Raw genomic sequence first — 14,640 nt, 5'->3', positions numbered from 1 at the left:
TCACATCTACAGCCGACCAATATGTCTCTGAGTCCCTGTTATGCCCAAATATGGATATTGGTATGGATATCCATATATGCCCATATATGGACAGGTCAGATCGGTGGTTCTGGTGGTTCTGTTTATTGCCAGACCCAGGGGGTCGGCCTACATGAGGCTTTTTGTTGCCAGACCCAGGGGTTCGGCCTACATGAGGCTTTGTCGGTCTGTCCCTCTTTTCCTCTTTTTGTCCCTCTTTTCCTCTGCACACACATCATGCGAAGTCCGGCCATTCAGATTTCAACAACTAGGGGTCTGGCAGTATACCAGGTCTCCTGGTTCCCTTGTTTATAACCATAAACCGTTTGTTTATGGTTATGTCTGAGACATAGTGACATGCCTATATGGGCTTATCAGGTTTGTTTATGGTTATGTGTCTTATGTCTAATTCAGAGTGAAGTGGCCACGATCCTGCCTCTATATGGGCATATGGGGTTTGTTTATGGTTATGTCTGAGTCAGAGTCACGTGGCCGTGGTCCGCCCACCCACCAGCTGGCCCGCCCTCTCATTAGCCAATTTTAATATTGTGAAGTTTACAAAATACTAAAGAGTAAAGACTATAATATTTGTAGATCATCATCACACAAATGTATTTTGTTGTGCAAAGAATTTGGAACACGTTTTGGATACAGTGAGAAAAGATCTAGTTTGATTCCAATAAATGAACACTGAATTGAAGTAAAACTAAATGTATAAACTTTGGGAATATTTATCTAGAATTTGTGTGTGACTGAAATAAAATTTGGATACCAATATTTTGATACCAATACCTTTATACTTTTACTCAAGTAAATTTTGAATTCCAGACTTTTACTTGTAACAGAGTATTTCTACATTGTAGTATTTATACTTTTACCTAAGTAAAAATGTGAGTACTTTTTTTCCACCACGCGCTCACAGGACAAGCTGAGAAGTGAAATGCACTGGTGTCAAATCCGAGTCGAACGGTATCACTATCGTAGCTACACGAGGGTAAGTAAGTCGAGACCTAATATAATTGTGTTAAAGTTTATTGTTTGAAACTACTGCCCGTTGGCTTTTAAAAAACACTGACGCACGTCAAATAAACGCCACAAGTAGCTATTCAATTCAAGTTGGGTTGTTTACAATTACCCAAACATTTGAAACCTCTCCCTCCGCTATAGAGCTCCGAGATGACGTCCCACAGCGTAGGGTGCCGGCAAAGTGCGACGATAGCGAACGGTGGCTAATATGGTTGATTCTTAGATTTTTCCGCACATCTTATCCAAAAAGTAAAGGTATTTCCCCCCTGCTCTCGGATGTTTTCAATTTTAGCGGTCTAGAAAATCTAAGCGACGGTTTGAAACAAGCGTTTAAATCGCTGTTTTAGTCAGCCGTGCCATGTTTTCCCAATCCAACCTTAATGGGAGCAGTACTGCGCATGCGAACGGGGGTTGACTGGCCACAGTCTGACTAAAAAGCGACTGAGGCTGACTAAAAAGCGATTTAAACGCTTGTTTCAACCCGTTGGTTAAATTCTTCTTTACCGCTAAAATTTAAAATATCTGAGAGCAGGGTGGAATACCTTCACTTTTTGGATACGATGTGCGGAAAAAGGTAAGAATCAACAATATTGGCCACCGTTCGCCGGTGTCGTGATTTGCCAGCACCCTACGCTGTGGAACCTCATCTCAGAGCTACATAGCGGACGGAGAGGTTCCGATTGGAGCTACCATGGCATTACACGAGAACTGAGATTACGTTGCCAGTTACAACTTCACTTAGTGAATATGACACAAACAGTAAATCATAGCGCAAGACATGAAGCTTTAATTGTCTTTCATGTTGTTTACAAATAATCGCTCCTTTCAGATCTTCTTGTATGACAACGAGGCGCCAGGGCACATGACATGTAGTGGTTCTCCACCTCAGTGGTTCGGGACTCCCAGGGGGGTCCCCATATGATTTTTTGGGGTCCCCAGATGACAGTGAAGTGAACATTTTTGGCCATTTAGACCTTTTTAAAGCTTAAAACAAGAAAGAAAAAAGACCAATAGCCTACTGCATCCAAAGTAATCAACAATCTATAAAAACTGGTCAAACATTGGCCAAATTGTCAAATAATTTAAGAAAGAGGCAACATTGTGAAAATAGCCAATCTACAAGCTGAATAGCCGATCTACAAGCTCACAACGCCTTGTGTTGTGAGCCATTGTGAGCTTGTGGATCTTCTATTTTCACAATATTTATCTGTGGAACCGAGTCAAACTAAAGTGAATGACTCAACTCCTACAATTCCAAGAGTTTATCAGGGTGGGGGGCGTTCAAATATAATTATATTGTGGGGTCACAGCCTAAAAAGGTTGAGAACCACTGTTTTAGCCTACAATAATGGCACATATTGTAGGGCTTGTCCATGTCCACTTTCAGGCTGAGTGCAGTTGCACTGCAGTAATACTGGTCTCAGGTTCTATTTACGTTGACATGCCATTCAAACCTAGCTAAAAATAAACGCAGGCCTACACTACACATCAACAGGCCCCTTTGAAATGTCATAGCAAACTGCTTGCTGGAATAATTTACAACTGGTGAAATTATGGTTGCCTATATCTGGTCATATTTTTGAGATCTCAGTTATCGTGAAGAGTATACTACGTGCCATTTAGGATACTTTAGTTTAATGTCATGATTTCATTGCTTTAGCCTACTAAAATGACTACGTTTCCCTTCTTCACATGTGTCAGCGTGGTTACAATCATCATCAGGACCCCTCTTCAAGTGTACAGGGTCCATTAGAATATGTCTTCCTATGCTGCTGCTATATCAGCCCTTAATACAGCAAGTGCTCCTAATTCACCTGTGAAGTCCGACCCTCCCTCTACCTCCGATGGTAGTCCCACTCCCAAACCATGTCTCGCCCCAATCACACCCAGCTGTATCCCGCCACCAGCTGCTGATCTGCCACTTTCTACGCCTGAGCTTTTGTCATTTGCTGATGATGAGCAGCAAGAAAATGATGCGGAATACTGTGTGGGTAAGCAGTGCTGCAATTCCAAAGAATACAGGACTGGTGGGCACGAGGGACATCTGGGCACCTCGATGTAAAATTGTCTATTTTGTCCAAAATGTAAAGAAATTAAGTAATGTAAAGTACCGTATACATGATGTGAACATGTACAGTACATCATTATCAAACCTAAATGTATCCATCAACTTCTTGTTCATGCCCCAAAATGACTGGATATACAGGTTTTGTAGCAATTTGTAGAAATATTAGACCTTAATTGTCAAATGTTTAAGCATGTTCTAATCATGTATACTTGACTTTACTTAATTTATTTTCCCAAATATATATATTTTTTAACATTTTGGAAATAATTGCCAATTTAACACCGAGGTGCCCACTCTTCCTTGGTGCCCACCTATCCTGTTACCATTTCAAATATCACCACACAGGTTTAAACGTGCACTTTGTCATTGGGCTTATCTTTGTCCTAAAGGTGGGTACTGCCCTGTGGAAATAGGAGAGATTTTCATTGATCGTTACCAAGTGGTTAAGAAGTTGGGATGGGGCCATTTCTCTACTGTATGGCTCTGCTGGGATATAGAGTAAGTGCAGCATCAGCAATCAGCATTGTTATTTTCATAATTATTGCATGGTCCACTTATATATATATATATATATATATATATATATATAGTACGCATTGAAATCACAAATTGCCTGTCGCAATGATGTTTTTTTGTGCAGAAAGAGACGTTTTGTGGCGCTGAAGGTAGTGAAGAGCGCACCAACCTTCACAGAAACTGCACTAGATGAAATCAAACTTTTGAAATGTGTGAGTCTGAGTCTACATTTTCCCTTACCTTACTTAATCTGTAATTAAATCTTGATATTTATTATTATGTTATGTTAGTATTTCAATCAAATTTGTTCAGTCATATAATTGATGATTACCTAAATATAAAATATTGTGTGAACTGTTTTAATAGCACAATGGTCAACACAAAAGTCCAACATATACAGTAAGGCCTTTGAAACTTAAGTGGTGAATGGTTCTGTAATGTCCTACAGTCATAATTGTGTTAGATACATTTCAAGCTAGAGAAGGTCAGTGCTCATCATCAGTAATCATTTTGTCATTCCTTCCATTGTTACGACTACACTCGGGGACCAAGCAAGTCGGGAACGATACAGGTTGGGGATGTATGCCCCACCCGGTTATGCAATACCTGTTATACCTGTAGTTGTACCTGATGTTTGGACAAAATTTGTAGGAGTAATATTAATAAACATTTTCTTTGCAAAAATCGGCCTCCTGTTAGAGCTATAATAGGGCAATGTTAAAAGGGTGGCGTTTGTTCCTCAACGTAGTGCGAATGTGCGTGCAAAGTTTCACCGCAATCGGACGCTGCGTTCATGATTTGCAGCATTTTGATATAAACGGGCCACTCCTGCAAACTTTAGATTTTCAATCTTAGCCAACCAGGATGGAATATGAAAAATCAAACAGATCCGTCTTGATCACATAGAGATCATGTGTACCGATTTGCGTGAAATTCTAATACAATCGTAATATCCAAAAATGTGTTTTACATAAGCCGGCCTCCTGGTGGTGCTATAAAAGGCAGGCAAAGTTTTACACAGATCGGTGTAGTCATAGGTAAAAACACAAATTGGCCTGTTATAGCGCCATCATGAGGTTGATTTGAAAATGTTCAAGTGGCATTTCTTTCTCGGCCTAGTGGGAATATGCGTGCAAAAAGTTAAGGAAATTGTACGCTGTGTTCATTATTTGAGGCATTTTGTTAAAAACTCAGCACTCCTCCAAACTTTGGAAGCCAATCTTAGTCAATCAGGATGGGATATGAAAATTGTTTTGCAAAAATCTGCCTCCTGGTGGCTTCTTGTCATAGTACCCGTTGTACCTGTTCTCAGATCTCCACATTTGGAGTTCTAATAGAGTTACATTGAAATCACCATTTTAGAGATGTAAAACTAATGTTATTAATGTAGTTGCGAAGTTATAGTCAATAATCTTAAGTGTTGAGCATTCTTATGAATTATCATGTCGAATAAATATTTACTATTTATTCTTTCAAAAAAAAAAAAGTAACTTTTTTTTGGGGGGGGGGGGTGATATTGGTACTTTACGGTCTTTCTATACTGTTTATCAGGTCAGGGACAGTGACCCCAAAGATCCTAAACGAGAAACAATTGTGCAGCTCATAGATGACTTCAAGATATCTGGAATGAACGGAGAACGTATCCTTTAAATAACAGACTACTGTACCAGATCGTGTCAGGGGTTTGACATTATCAATATTACAGATGGCTTGGAGATGTTACATCACAGACACTAAAGCTGTAGTAACTGCAGCTGTGTTTCATTATCCACCATGTACTATATGTGCTATGTTTTGTGTGTGTGTGTGTGGGTGTGTGTGTGTGTGTGTGTGTGTGTGTGTGCGTGTGCGTGCGTCTAAAAGATAGAGATACATAGAACATCCATTGATTCACTATAGACAGAGATACATAGAACATCCATTGATTCACTATATTTTTGTCAGATTTTCACTACACTGCGTGCAGTTAACTAATTTAGTTAACCAGTTATAAAGTTAAAGGACAACTTTGGTTTTTTACAACCAATGTTTATGTTTTAGATTGTAATTAAATTAAATAAAAGATGAGTGTTAAAATTTTTAAATTTACTGCTTTCTATAGTTTTAGCAATTTTCACAATCTTTTTTACAGTGTTTTCACAGTGGGCGGGGGCATTCTGTCCGGTGGCTAAATATGTATTTTTTTAACACATTAACCCGGCGTTTTCTTTATTATTATTTACAGTAGCTCTTCTAGCCCCCAATAACTCACATCTGGCCATCAAAGACCTCAGGACCTTTTTTATTGTGTAAAAAAGGCATATTTAGCCACCGGACAGAATGCCCCCGCCCACTGTAAAAAATATCGCAAAAAATGCTAAAACTATTGAAAGCAGTAAATGAAAAAAAAATTACACTCATCATTTATTTACTTTAATTACAAGCTAAAATATAAACCTTGGTTGTAAAAAAACAAAGTTGTCCTTTAAGTAATTTGCCCCTAATTTGATTTGGTAGAAGCATTCTAGATTTATTTTTGATGATCATCAAGCCAGTAGAGACCCGTTGCATGTGTGTTGACTTTTAGACCTCCGTCTAATGCCTGATCTATACTTAAATATTCGATCTATAAGCTTAAAACGTGTCATGCTGTGACACGTTGTGAGCTTGTAGATCTGCTATTTCTGATAAGCGATACCAGCACATAATTAAGTGTAAATCAGCTGTACTGATATGACTACTTCTCTGCCTTAAGCCCATGACCCACCTAATCCCAACACACTTTGCTATTTTGGGATGGGTTAAGTAAATATCAATGGGATTGGTATTTACGATACTCAAAGGGACAGTGACCTCAGTACCCTCTTAGTGACACCCACAGCCACAACACTAGAGGGTGCAACGACGATCTAGTACCCCCCAAATTTAGAACAAAATTATCATTCATATAGTAGAAGTGTTATCCTTTTTAGCCTTAATGTCTTACTGTACTACATGATGTTAACATTTCTGACTAATAAAGTATTCAGTCAGTCAATCAATCAAGCAATCAATCAATCAAACAAACACAAAAACTAACAATCAAACAAACAGGAGTCCTTGACTTGACTGCTTCCCAGACGTGTGCATGGTGCTGGAAGTACTTGGCCACCAGCTGCTGAAGTGGATAATCAAGTCCAACTACACCGGCCTACCGTTGGCTTGTGTCAAGAGCATCGCCAGACAGGTGCACCCCACCCCATGCTGTCTGAAATCCTCTACTCTGCAATTTTCACTGTTCAAAAGCGGCTTTTTTATGACCGGATAAGCCTCTTTTCCGGCTCCCCACTTACGTGTCCATTTGGGTCCATTTGAACACTCTGAGAGTTAAACGAACACTGGGGTTTTACTGTGCAGTGACATACAGTGTAGTAACAGTAACTCGGTTTGTATTCAACACTGCAGGTTCTCCAGGGCTTAGACTACTTGCACACCAAATGCAAGATTATCCACACAGACATCAAGCCAGAGAACATCCTGTTGAGGGTGGATGAGCGTTATATCCAGGAGCAGGCAGCTGACACCAAGTTGTGGCAACTCCCAGATTCCCCTGCTCCCACTGGTCCCTCAGGTTAGCTATGCTCTAGTAGCAATAACACAGCATGTATTCTTTGATGTCACTTTTATATTGGTCCTTTGTACGGCTGTTTAAAATGTACCTGTGAAATGTGTAAATTAATTTGAAAAGGCTGATGGAGGAATGGTATTTCCAAGTGAATGTTTGTTGCTGAACATTACTGAAATGTGTTAGATTTGTTTCATTGTTGTGCTTGTATTTTGTTGCCTCTTTTTGACCCCTTATGAACTCTTGACCTCTTACCAATGTCAGGGGACAACAGCCTGAGAGAGAAACAGGTGTGCAACCACAACACACTGAACAAAAACATATATGAGAGTCTGATTGCCTCTGCTAATCACCATTATCTCAATAATTTCATCAAACTATTTGCAGTGTTTGGATGAGCTTTTAAATCTTTTTTTTTTTCGTAATCTCTGTCATAATGACTTCTCTAGATTTTGCCCAACTTGCTAGGGAAGTTGACTGGGGTTTTCCAGACACTGGGTGTGTGGGTAAGACAGCTTTTGTCTTTTTTGACATGTGTCTCTCAAAGCATCTTGATTTTACTGTTTACTTCAAACCTTATTGCAGGAATGAGATAGTCAACAATTAACCATGGTGCATCATCACTATTGCTGTAATAGCAAATTAGGTTTGCCATAATTTGTGACAAAAGGAATGACTGATGTGGGCGGCCATGCTTTTAGGATGAAACTTGGTGATTTGTTGGCATTCCCTTGAGTTGCTATTTCATGTTTGTCTTGCAACAGTAGACTTAATACAGTATATACTTTGTTGCACGACAAATTTTGTTGCAAGACACATGATACTGCACTCTCGAAACTGGCATGAAGTTGCAGTGAACATTCTTGGAATGCTAAGGATTGATTTCTACCACATGACGTTCGTCTCTGACTGTTTCCCGTCAAACTGACTGTCCCCCTCTCATAGACGGGCAAAGTCTCCAGGATCCAGATGAACAGGTTGTCAAGGAAGGAGAAGAGTCGACGAAGAGGAGAGGAGGGTGTAGTTGGCAACAATCAGAGACGCAAACCTCATGTGTCATTTTCTGATGATGTTCCTGATCCCTCTAATACCTCTAGCTCCCCCTGTTCCTCTAAGCCTCCAGGGCCAGGCCATCCTGCAAGGAGACAGACCCTGCTGCAGGAAGATGGGCTGGGCTCGGCGCCACACATGGAACGCAGCCAACAACGTGCCATCCACCCACGACCAGACCTTGGGTCTAGATCACTATTATTACATCCGACTGCAGATATTCAACCTCCGTCCCCTCTACATGGTCAGTTTCATGTCACTTTGTGTTTTCCATTGTTGCATGCAGTATGAGAACAAAGCAAATATTAAATCGTATCTCGTATCTGCAATAGGGATAATGTGAAAAACACATGTCATTGCTCATCTTCTATGTATCTCTGGGCGGCAATGCAACATCTGTTTTTCTTCCATCCACCAAATGAGGTATTTGGAGGATTGTGGCGGACGGACAAACTACAGGCTAGTTTAACTTGGATTTGCTGTCTCCACCCGTTTCCATCAGGGGTAGTGAGAAGCTTGGACGCAGTGCATGTTGGTATATTGTAGGCGCTGTTGGTAAAGCTCTGTGAGCAATATAACTGATGTTTCCATAAGCATAGGAATATGTTGCTTCGGTTGACTACATTGCACATTGCCAAAGGCAAAATTCTCCTTTAAGTCCCCTGTGAACTTGTTAAAGGTTCCTATGTCAGTCCGTTAATACAGTTTTGTGACTTGATAGTTGTAATGATCACTGCCGCATTCTTTGTTTCTGCCCGATGTTTTGTTTCCTAAGCACCCAGATAAACTCCAGTGTCTCTTCAGCTATGAATTTTACAAAACCATCTGCAGCAACCACGTTTGGTGGTTGAGATAATCCATGTTGACGTGCCAAGTTCCTGCTAAAGCGATTTAACAGTTAACGGCAGTGGCACTTTGGCATGTGCTAATTGGTACTCTGTCATATTTTGCGAAGGGAAAGTACAGCAGCTGACCAATTAGCACCAGCTTATCACCCTCTTGATCCTTTTATCACCCCCAAGAAAGTGTATCATATCACTCCAGTTCTCAGATATTTACACTGGCTCCCTGTCTGTCAAAGAAATACTGCTGGTTTATAAAGCATTGAATGGTTAATGGCCAAAATGCATGTCTCAGTTATCTGGGACAGGTCTGCTTTCTGAACCCAGAATCAGAACTAAATGTGGAGAAGCAGACGCTTTTATGGAACAAACTCCCAGAAAACTGTAGGTCTGCTATATAAGTCCTTAAAACATATAGGTGCACTGCCTTTACTGAGTTTTTCTTTTCCCCAACCATATCTTCTGCACTGTAGTTATATTATCTTATGTTTCTGTTTTAATTGTATTGAAATGTGTTTCTTAATGCTCCTCTGTGTGTTAATGCTGAAGCACTTTGAATTGCCTTGTTGAAATGCGTTAGCCTACAATAAATAAAGAAAAATAAGGTCTGCACACTGGATCATGCTCTAAAGCTTAAAAGTTTTATTTTGGTTCTTTTTACACCATTATTAGATGTGACGCTTCGAGCCGGCTCTTCATCAGACGTCTGATGAAGAGCCAATAGGTTCTTCATAAACCTCAAGGCTTATCTTTTAGGGCAATATATTTAGGGAGGTTATGTTAAGGAGATTTACTAATATGATCCTTTTTTTTTACATTGTAGGCACAAGAGACTTGGATGTACAAGTGGACCTACTGAATCCTCAGGATGCAGATAACATCTTCATAAAGATCGCTGACCTGGGAAATGCCTGCTGGGTGGTGAGTGACCATTTAGTAACTGAGCTCTGAGTAATGAAAATACAATTGAATTTGTTTACTACCAAAAGGACAGATCCTCTATTTGAGAAAAGCATGACAAATCAAACTAGAATTGGCCAGCAAATATTTTTTATATGTGGTTTCTTTTCAGTTAATTGTTGATGACTACTATTATAGTCTATAGGAACAGTATTTATGATGCAATATATATTGACACTTTATATACTTTTTACAAAAAATCTACTTTCTGTCTATATCGGCTGTTCATGGTGTTCCTACAACTCGGATGATGCCTTTCACAGGCAAGCACCAACCTGGCACGCCACTGCAATTGCATCAATTCATAATAATATTCTTTGAAGTCACAATCGCTATTTTGCCTAAACACAGCAAACAATTACAATGTCACGGCCACCATGGGCAGCAGCTAAAAAACAGGAATAATGTGTTGTAGTTTTCACATTCACAGATTTTACTCCAGTGACATCAATAGGGTAAACCTTTCAGCACATCGGCATCAGCACAATTACAGATGATTAAATAATACATTAAAACATACTTGACAAAAAACAAAACAAATTAGAAACACACACACACACGCACACTCACACACGCCACTGGCTTTAGCTGACTTTATAGCTTTGCACTGTTACCATTATTGCAGCACCTGGGCCGATCCACTGCCAGATTGCCAGTCCGCCCATGGCACCATTGTATGGTTCTCTGCATGGGCAAGCTGTAGCCCCATCCAAAATATGTTTTATAATATATTTGTACTTTGTCATTCCAACTCGCTTGGGATGATTGAATGCCTTGAAAAGTGAATTTAAGATATTCTAACCCTACAATGCCTTAAGAGAACCGCACTTCTAGCCTTAAATGTTCTTACAGCATCTGGATTTGTTTCAGTATGTGAATTACTACATTTTCCATAAGCACTTTTGACAGATCCCATCACTTAACGTGTCTGTCAGCTGCAGTGTGTTATGGACCATTGAGACTATTGTCACTGAGAAAATTGGAACATTACTTAATGCTATATTTTTCTGAAATGTCTTGGTCACTGAGTGCAGGTAAAAATTGGAGAATAAAAGAAAAAACATACCATGAAAGGTATGGTAAGTGATATTTATTTTGTTAAAATAAGTGCTCTTTATTCTGATAGTACTCATTGCCATAGAGTGTTTGTTCAGTAACATGAGTCTCCATGTCTCTCCAGCTCTTTGTTAAACAGAGAATGCATTTCCAGGTTGGGATACCAATTGTAACCAATCAGGATGGAGAACTCACACAGGATACAGATTAAACAAGTGAAATTGGTGAAAGTGATGACGCACAAAATTGAGCAGACAAAATTGTAGCTGGAACACTATAAATTTAGCTGATAGATGGGTACTCCTGATTGGCTGAAATTGGCAACCCACGTGAAAATGTATTTTCTGTTCTAAAGAACTGGAGAGACAGGGAGACCCCTGTTACTGAACGAACGCTAGCAATGACTACTGTCAGAATATAATGATTTAACCTTTTAACAAACCAAAAAAAAGTTTTGTTTTAACCAAAAAGTATCACTTAGACTACCTTTAATTTTCCTTTCTGGTTTTCACCACTGAAATATTTAAATTCATGAAAGCTCAGCAATTCTATTTTTCCTATGAAACCCCATTGTGGTTTCACTGGGAATATCCCGAATCCATGATGAGAACACCATGAGAGAGTTTTGCTAGCTGAATGTTGACTGCCATTGGTCACTACATCTCCAGCTATACTCTTTTTTTCTTTTATCATACACTCGGCCTTCATTTATATTACTCCCCAGGGCAAGGGGAGTAATATATAGACAGAAAGGGTAATAACTGATATCAGACCTAGATCTGATAACAATTATCAGCCCTAGCTCTGGTATGGCAGTACTGTGGAAGAGCATTTCAAGCATGCCACATTGAAAACACTTTTCTCATTTCTCACAAATAAATATATGAGTATGTAAAAAAAGAAAAAAAAATTGATCAACATAAAATAAACAAACTTGGGCATTCATCGTTGCCCAGGCGAATATCTATATAAACGTTGTACAGTATATGTTTTGGCGTAGAATACCCCTTTAAGTCATTTGCTTGATACTTGGTACATGCATGAAGATAAATTCACTGCCCCTAGCTTTTGCTATTTTAATTTCCCACTTTGGGACTTGTTGTGGATGTTTTTGATGCTGTTATGAAGCAGTGGTTGCTGTTCTCCCATTAGCACAAGCATTTTACTGAAGACATCCAGACTTGTCAGTACCGCTCTGTGGAGGTCCTTATTGGCGCTGACTATGGCACACCTGCTGACATCTGGAGCACTGCCTGCATGGTAAGGAGGAGCATGCTGTTCACCTACTAGTTCATTGACAAATGGACATATGCATTTGTGCAGTGTTGTTCTTAACTCATATAGAGATACAGCCTTTTTAAGTTAGAAGTTAAACAAAGAGTGAATGGAGCAGCAAATCTTCAAATCATCATATCTTGGGTTCTGAACATGTTTAAAAAAATCAATTTTTCTTTTTTTCATTTTTTTTTTCATGACGTCTTAGACGCCATGTGGCGCACGGGGCGTCAGGCCACGTGACGTCTTAGACGTCATGTGGCACTGGATGAGTTAATGGGCTCTCGGGTGGCACTGGGGTAAAGTTCCTGCCCACTACTGCTGAGACTAGGTTAGGAGACGGGTTAGAATTCTCTGGCTTGGACGAGCGTCCATAGGAATACCTTTGACGATCTCTCTCGCTGCATTACCTACTCCTACAGGTTGGTCAGGGTACCTGTTCAGTGGGGAGCTGAACTGGGAAGAATAGCGTGTTCCTTTGCATGAGTTAGGTCTTCCCAGTGAACCTCCTCACTGTCACTTGAATCTTGTATATCGAAGTTGATGTGCTTGTCTACACCCTCCCTAAGATCACCTGTAGGGGTCAGCAGCGACTAGGGACTATAGTATGGGACGGTTGACAGAGTGACTAAATTGGAAGAAAAAGGGGTAAAATAAAATAAAGGAATAAAACATTTTTAATGACTTGTGTTTGTATTCTGCAGTGTTTAGATACATACTACAATTTGTGTTTTGGTTTCTTTTTATTTAGGCTTTTGAGCTAGCCACAGGGGAGTATCTATTTGACCCCCAATCAGGGGACAACTTCTCCAGAGAGGAAGGTTTGTAAATTATGTTTCCTACCTTTCTGCTTTGGTGTTCTCCTCCCTCTCTGACTGAGCTAAATGCACTTAACACACATATCTCTGATCTGTGTCTCTCCAGATCACATTGCCCACATTATTGAGCTGCTGGGACACCTTCCAACCCAGTTTGCACTCTCAGGAAGAAATTCCAAATTATATTTCAACCGTAAAGGTAAGGTCATTTCTTTAAAATGACTTTAATAGCTCGGAACAATTTTAATTCATGAATCAGTTTACCTAAAGTTTGATAGCATTAGCTTATCATACTGTATCTGCTTATGACTTTCTTCAGGACAATTGCGGCACATCGCAAAGCTAAAGCCATGGAGTTTGTGTGAGATTCTGCTGGATAAGTACGAGTGGCCACGCGAACAGGCTGCCCAGTTTAGCTCTTTCCTCCAGACAATGCTGGAGCTACTCCCAGGGAAGCGAGCCACAGCGGCCCAGTGCCTGAAGCATCCCTGGATCACATCCTAGACAGACAAGACTCTCTTGAGCTGCTTAGTGCTCACTTGACCATGTCACAGCTGATAAAAGTGGACATGGGCATGTCTGCATGGTAAAATCCTCAGTGCTCATTTAGCAACTTTTAGTTAAGACAGAGGATTTTACTGTGTGGCTTGATGTTGGACTTGAGATTAATTCAGATGGTGACTTTGTGTACATAGTGCTTTTTCAATTGATTCATGCAAGAAAGACACTTAGGATTATGTAATATCTCCTAGTTAAGTCATTTGTTCTTGAGATATTCTGATGCAGTCAGATCTCATGTTGAAGCACGCCAATGACCAAAAACAAAGGTAAATATTATTGGAACACGTCCATTGATATTGTCACAAATAATTATTTCTTGAATCTCAATAAATCAACATGTGATTTATTTTTTCAGTGCTTTTATCCTTTAACATTTCTGGAAAAGGTAGAGACCAGGGCTTGAGAAGGTTGAGGCATTGTACCTCTGCATTTTGTCTAGAAATTAAAGATTTGATTAAAAGGGGGTTATTAACATGAGGATCTATTCACAATGCTAGGTAACTGTTATCCATGACAGTAATCTGATTTCAGATGCCTTTTAGAAACAAAACTAATTTGAAAATGAACAGTGAGCAACATGTAACAGTGTTTAACTGTGCACCAGAATTGCAGCACATAGCTTCAGGTCAGTTAAGTTGAATAGCCCAGTAGAAACAAAATGGCAAAAAGCACCAAAAACCAAAGTCTAGGCAAACATCTAAAATGTACTCCCGCCTACTTTGCAGCCCCATGTGATTTAACTTAACTGTTTGTGTGTGTGTGTGTGTGTGTGTGTGTGTGTGTGTGTGTGTGTGTGTGTGTGTGTGTGTGTGTGTGTGTGTGTGTGTGTGTGTGTGTGTGTGTGTGTGTGTGTGTGTGTGTGTGTGT

The 14,640-nt window shown here is 39.9% G+C and overlaps 1 protein-coding gene across 3 annotated transcripts; it reads left to right on the top strand.

Annotated features, from left to right (window-relative positions):
- Positions 1-975: 975 nt before the first annotated feature.
- LOC311049137 (SRSF protein kinase 3-like) lies at positions 976-14,101 on the top strand. 3 transcript variants are annotated; one of them, XM_084062610.1, is made up of 15 exons: positions 976-1,012; positions 2,746-3,035; positions 3,502-3,610; positions 3,753-3,840; positions 5,180-5,267; positions 6,727-6,833; positions 7,052-7,217; positions 7,476-7,501; positions 7,661-7,717; positions 8,157-8,505; positions 9,927-10,024; positions 12,272-12,379; positions 13,146-13,215; positions 13,319-13,411; positions 13,532-14,101. In XM_084062610.1, exons 2-15 carry the CDS (start codon positions 2,801-2,803, stop codon positions 13,714-13,716), a joined length of 1,779 nt encoding a protein of 592 aa, XP_083918736.1. In that variant the 5' UTR covers positions 976-1,012; positions 2,746-2,800; the 3' UTR covers positions 13,717-14,101. The 3 variants fall into 3 exon arrangements, with proteins under 3 accessions (XP_083918736.1, XP_083918738.1, XP_083918737.1); XM_084062611.1 differs by lacking the exon at positions 976-1,012 and having other exon boundaries at positions 2,405-3,035; XM_084062612.1 differs by lacking the exons at positions 5,180-5,267; positions 6,727-6,833.
- Positions 14,102-14,640: the final 539 nt, after the last annotated feature.

Source organism: Gymnoscopelus microlampas (genome assembly GCF_963454915.1).
Source record: "Gymnoscopelus microlampas genome assembly, chromosome: 7".
Taxonomy (NCBI): Eukaryota; Metazoa; Chordata; class Actinopteri; order Myctophiformes; family Myctophidae; genus Gymnoscopelus; species Gymnoscopelus microlampas.
This window is presented reverse-complemented; position numbering and strand designations above follow the sequence as displayed.

Bases quoted from the DNA above. Each gene is read 5' to 3' on its own strand.
- LOC311049137 (XM_084062610.1), top strand. From the start codon at position 2,801: ATGTCTTCCTATGCTGCTGCTATATCAGCCCTTAATACAGCAAGTGCT. The intron at 7,218-7,475 runs GTTAGCTATGCT...TACCAATGTCAG, and splicing joins TGCTCCCACTGGTCCCTCAG to GGGACAACAGCCTGAGAGAG. The intron at 10,025-12,271 runs GTGAGTGACCAT...TTCTCCCATTAG, and splicing joins TGGGAAATGCCTGCTGGGTG to CACAAGCATTTTACTGAAGA.